General features: G+C 41.4%; 1 protein-coding gene across 1 annotated transcript in view; it reads left to right on the top strand.

Moving 5' to 3' along the window:
• The window catches only part of BRAP (BRCA1 associated protein), a 44,441-nt gene extending 40,296 nt beyond the window's left edge, over positions 1–4,145 (top strand). Inside the window, exon 12 of the mRNA XM_077292749.1 lies at positions 1,262–4,145. Within this exon, the coding sequence (XP_077148864.1) occupies positions 1,262–1,610 (349 nt within the window). The 3' untranslated portion in view covers positions 1,611–4,145. The remainder of the gene's footprint in view (positions 1–1,261) is intronic.
• Positions 4,146–6,163: the final 2,018 nt, after the last annotated feature.

Here is a 6,163-nt window from a genome sequence, read left to right as displayed (position 1 = left end):
CCTGTTCTTGCATTGAGGTCTCCAAAGATGAGAACTTTGCCCAGGGCCTGATAATGGGCGGCTTCTCTTTGTAAGATCTCGAAGCAGTCTGGATTGAAGTAGGGGGACTCTGGCGGTGGTATATAGGTGGCACAGAGGTGAACATCAGACTGGCAGGTGAGGATGGAGCTGCTGATTCTGATCCATATGTGGCTGCCTCCTTTCTTCACCGGTTTGATGTACGGGTGGAGCTCCTCTTTATACCAGATCAATACTCCTCCTGAGCCCCGGCCCTGTTTGATGTTTTTATTTTTCTGGGCATGGACCGAGAATTCCTTGTATCCAATAGGCACCAGGGATTCGTTTTCGGCTCTGGTCCATGTTTCCAGGAGGATCTGAATGTCTATATTTTTCAGTCTTTGTATAAAATCAGGGTCCTTTGTTTTAGATCCAAAGGTTGAGGCGTTGAGACCCTGAATATTCCAGCTGCTGATTGTAAGTGAAGACATTCTTCAGTGTATTTTGTGTGTATATACCTTGTAATGAGTATGGCTGTGTGGGACAAACTGGATTTCTGACTGTTTTATAGAAGTGCTTGGTTCCATCCAGTCACATTAGAATTCTGCACAGTGCATTGAGCAGGGTCTTTATCTCATCCCTATCTCTGCTCTGCATGTGTCTGTGCGGGCTCGGTGGTCTCCTCCATGGAGGTCTCATATATATATGTGTGTGTATATATATATATATGTATGTATGTATATACATACATATATATATATATATATATATATATATATATATACACATACATACACACACATATATATATACATACACACATATATATATACATACATATATATGTGTATGTATATGTATGTATATATGTGTGTGTATATATATATATATATATATATATATATATATATATACACACAGCTAGCTTTATTTTGCCTCTCTATTGTGCAGATATTGGCAATCAAATTATTTGGCACCTAACGAGTTGCCAACTAATTGTTGGCATCAAATTTTTCATGTCTAACAAGGTGCAATTATAGCATTTATAGCATTACAGATTTTATAATATATGTTATAAAACCTATATTGCTGCTCTGCAGCCACTACTAAATCGCTTCTTGTTAGACATGAAAAATTTGGTGACAGGTCCTTTTTAAGAGCAAAAGTACTTGGATCTTCAAATGGTTAATACGTTTTATATCGTACTGCCAGCTGTGTACACATACCACTTTTTTGTTTCCTGATAGTTGTGTGTTGTTGCTAGGTGTACTCAGCTAAATTCAAAGGTGTCGAAACTATCCACTGAACTGAAGGAAGAGCAAGAAATGAATAAGTGCCTACGAGCCAACCAGGCTGTGCTTCAATCCAAGCTAAAAGAAGAGGAAACTCTAAAAAAAGAAGCCTGTGAGCAGAAGGACATGCAGATCGTGGAAATGCAGGAGCAGCTCCGTGATGTTATGTTCTACCTAGAAGCTCAGAGAAAAATCAACGAAATGCCAGAAGATGCACGTCAGGAAATTCAAGATGGCCAAATCAACATAGCAGTGGCGTCCTCTAGTGCTTCTCCAGCATCAGGGAAGTCACGGAAGGGTCGTGGAAAAAGAGGGAAATAGCACCCACAGTAGCTTCATTTATCTAGAATTTTACCTTATGGCCTATGTTTGTTTTCCCTTTAGAGTGGAATAAATTAAGCTGCTGCAGGAAAGTGTGGCCAGCATCATTGCTCGGATGTGAGGAATCCAGATTCATTATTCATAGCACACTTTAAGCATAGTTCCTTGTACCAAATAAGCAGAGATGAAAACATTGACTTTCTCTGGCTAGCCTTCTAAATGATGGCCTAATGCAGCTTGCAGTGAAGCTCTCAATAGGAGACCGTTTAAGTGTAACCGTGTGTAAATAGCAGTTCCTTGAGTGATTGTTATTATTGGAATTGCTCCCATTACGCTTGGGAATATTCTGATTATATTTGGCTAGGGATGCATTCAATATTTCAGACTTTCTGGACTTGACCCACCATCCAAATACAGATAGCTGCTTACCTGTCTCGACGTAACTTATTTAGATGATAACATAAGATCGGAGAATTGCTGTTTAGGAAATTTCCAGATTGGCTCTAAAAAGGAGTTTTACTCTAGACTAAAAAAAAAAAAAAAAAAAACTAAGTCAAATGCTAGAATTTCTTTACACAATCATGACTTATTTTAAAGTCATGCTACCCAAACTTTGCTTTTGTTTTGGTCTCCATTTTGAGAGATAGAAGTTCCATAGAATTATATTGTGGCCTTTATGGATGGATGGTAACACTTTTTGTAATGGAATCCACTTACTGAAATGGTATGTAGACGAGCTGTAAACTTTTAATCCAGTTTCAGAAGTAGTTGTGAATTGTTGTAGATTGTTCTGTATTTCATAATTAAACTGTGTCTCACAACATAATTTCTATTGATGAAGGCCTAATTGTCAACATGCCCTTCAAAGCGTGTGGGATTGATGGTAATCGAGTAGATTTCAGATGGCATAACGCCATATATTATAATCTTTTACTTTCCTGATTTATGTAGAGATACATGACACAGGCTGTTTTTTTTGCTGGTCTTGAGAATTGGGCTTTTTTTTTGGACTTATTATCCAGAATACTTTCACAATTTTCACTCTGGAAAGAACACAAAGGTCCTGATTCACCAAAGCTTTTATGCCAGAAAACGGTGATAAAAAGCTTTGAAAAGTCACAATTGTTTGCACATCAAGACACTGATTTTTGGCGTTTTTACATCACTTTCACCCATCACCAACAAAATGGGAACAGCTGGTGCGACAGGCATGGCAACCCCCACTTGTCAAATTCACGATGAGCGGCCGGCGATATACCTTACATCACATATCTCAGTCCAGTCCCATTCTGGAGTAAGATTTGTGGTGAAGCGCGCCACTTCACGCTTTGCCTCATTCACTAAGAGGCGTTGGTAATGAATCGAGCCACGCTCTCCTCCCAAATTTCTAATCAAGACCGGCGTTTTTCATGGGGCGTTGGTGTGATTGAGCAGATGTTTGTCTGTGCCAAGTATAACTTTTAAGGTGCCTGAACTTTAGGAAAAGGGGGAATTTTTTTTTTCAGCGTTTGCCCTAAATATTACTTTAAAGTACTACAGCTGCAGACACGTACATAAAAAATTAAATAAATGAAAAATTGTCTATTGTACTGACAGTACATTTATTATTGGAGCATATTTTTGAGTTGCAATCAGAGGATTTGCACATAGTTTTTATCTCTCACCTATATGTAGGTTTCTACAAACTGCATGTAAATTATTTCATAGTGCTCAGAAGTTGCTCTTATAGTATTGATAACTGTTTTAAGAAGGGACTACTTTTTGAGACCATGAGCACATTTGCCATTATGTTTTGACTAGTATGAAATATTTTCGTTCGGCCAGTGTCATACTTGCCAGGGCAATGCAAGAAACTCGCGCGAGTCTCTCACATAAATACCCGGCACAGCCGCCGGCACTCGGGACCGGAGCGTTCAGCTGCATAGAAAATATATGTGAATATATAGAAAAAATAAATTAAATAAAAAAAGAAACGCCCACAAAAAAAAATTCCAAATGGTCACAATCGGTGGTATCTCCAAACATTTTATTTTTCAGAGCCCTGATAAATGCCATATTAATATTTCTGAATTCCCTTGTATTAGGTGTATTCAAACCGCTTATTATTGCGAGTGTCTAGAAGTTTGTTGTCCATATTCTACACTTTGTCACTGGTTATAATGTTCTTCACTCAGACAGTGCAATTCTGTTGTATCGACCCTAATTTCTAACTGATTCATGTACATTACTACTTTTACAGCCTGAGCAGCCTATACGGGTGGTGATTTTTCTCTTCATAGAACTGTACCTGTATGATTTGTCACTTTTTTTGTAAGTTATACAGAGCCTTTGCATGTATACTTATGAAGTTTTACCTTTTATATCTATATTATATTTCAGTTTTCTTTTAAATTATTTCTTAATTTAAAAATTAATCTTACTTTTACTTACTGGTTTTTAAATGCTTTTGGTTATGTCCCTTTTAATAAAAAGCTTGGATGTTTTCAGCGTAGAAATATTCAGTAGAGGAGTAATAAAATCTCTGATTTTGCACAACCCAGTGCTAGATGTTTTTGGCAAAATAAAAAAAATGGCTTGTGCGTGCTTTCTTTGTATGGCAAATTTTGTCTTTTGCTTAGGCTTTTATTTAGGGTACTAGATGGTGGCCCGATTCTAACGCATTGGGTATTCTAGAATATGTATGTAGTTTATTTATGAAGATTTAGGAATAATGCAATGAATACACAGGATTCGGCCCGCCGGGCACGACCAATCAGCGAAGCGTGGTTCAAATCCCGCGCCAATTTGCGGCCTGACTGCACCCGACGCTGATTGGTCACGCCCGGCCACGAACAATCAGTGAAGCCAGGCCCCGGGTGAAAGAGTCTCAGTGGGCCCCCCATTTAACGCATACCACGATTCATGATGCACAGATACAGCAGAGAAATATAGCACAACCACGTAGCATATAACACAGCCCACGTAGCATATAACACAGCCCACGTAGCATATAACACAGCCCACGTAGCATATAACACAGCCCACGTAGCATATAACACAGCCTACGTACGTAGCATATAACACAGCCCACGTAGCATATAGCGTAGCCCACGTAGCATATAGCGTAGCCCACGTAGCATATAGCGTAGCCCACGTAGCATATAGCGTAGCCCACGTAGTATATAGCGTAGCCCACGTAGTATATAACAGCCAACGCAGTAAATAACACAGCCCACGCAGTATATAGCAGTGTGGGCACCATATCCCTGTTAAAAAAAAAAAGAATTAAAATAAAAAAGTTATATACTCATCTTCCGTTGGCCCCGGATCCAGGCGAAGCGGTTACCGACGCTCCTCGCGCGTCCCCCAGATCCATCCCAGACCTTTAGCGATGCTCCCACCATGTCGGTTCCCAGTGATGCTTTGTGGGAATAACCCGTGATGATGTAGCGGTCTCGCGAGACCGCTACGTCATCTGGGGTCATTACCGCAAAGCATTACTGGGAACAGAGCATCGCAAGGAGCGGGAAAAGCTGCCGTGGACGCCGGAAGGTGAGAATGTCATGATTTTTTTTATTATTATTATTTTTAACATGATATCTTTTTACTATTGATGCTGCATGGGCAGCATCAATAGTAAAAAGTGAAGCGGTGTTTAAATCCCGCCCCAATCAGCAACGCGGGATTTCCGTTACAGACAAACAGACGGAAGTGGACCTGTCAAACCCGCCCCGCCAGGCGTTTTTAACTAAAAGAGCCACCTTGTGTAGCAGTAATGCTGCATTCTGACAAGGTGGCTCTTTTAGTTCTGGGTGCTGTAGCTAGAGAAATAATCAGTTTTATAATTTGTCTGAAATACCTGCTCCTCAGTCAAGTAGGCCGGCGTTTCCCCCCTGCTTCAGACAGCACACAGCTGTCACTCACATCTTCTTGGCGCCACCGCCTCCTCACCGCTGTTTTCAAAAGTAGCCGGCGCCTGCGCTCTTTTCCCCTGCCTGGTGCAGGCGCAGTGAGCGCTGCCCGTCTTTCCTCATATGCAGCCCAGCTGACTGCGCCTGCGCGGCCGCCCTGCCTGTGATTCCCAGCCCCGCAGTGACTTATGATTTATTCACATTGCGGGGCTGGGATTCACAGGCAGGGCGGCCGCGCAGGTGCAGTCAGCTGGGCTGCATATGAGGAAAGACGGGCAGCGCTCACTGCGCCTGCACCAGGCAGGGGAAAAGAGCGCAGGCGCCGGCTACTTTTGAAAACAGCGGTGAGGAGGAGGCGGCGCCCGGCGCCAAGAAGATATGAGTGACAGCTATGTGCCGTCTGAAGCAGGGGGGAAATGCCAGCCCACTTGACTGAGGAGCAGGTATTTCCGACAAATTATAAAACTGATTATTTCTCAAGTTACAGCACCCAGAACTAAAAAAGCCACCTTGTCAGAATGGTTCCCTTTAATGCAAGTTTATGGATCCGTGAAAAAAAAACGGACCGCAATCCAATTAAATCCCTGTGCAATTTTCATGTTTATTCCATAAGAAGAACTTGTTTTTGCATGCAAAATGGGGAAAAAAACTCTCATGGTAAAA

This window comes from Ranitomeya variabilis, chromosome 1, assembly GCF_051348905.1.
Source record: "Ranitomeya variabilis isolate aRanVar5 chromosome 1, aRanVar5.hap1, whole genome shotgun sequence".
Lineage (NCBI taxonomy): Eukaryota > Metazoa > Chordata > Amphibia > Anura > Dendrobatidae > Ranitomeya > Ranitomeya variabilis.
Note: the sequence above shows the minus strand (reverse complement) of the source record. Positions and strands in the feature narration are given on the sequence as shown.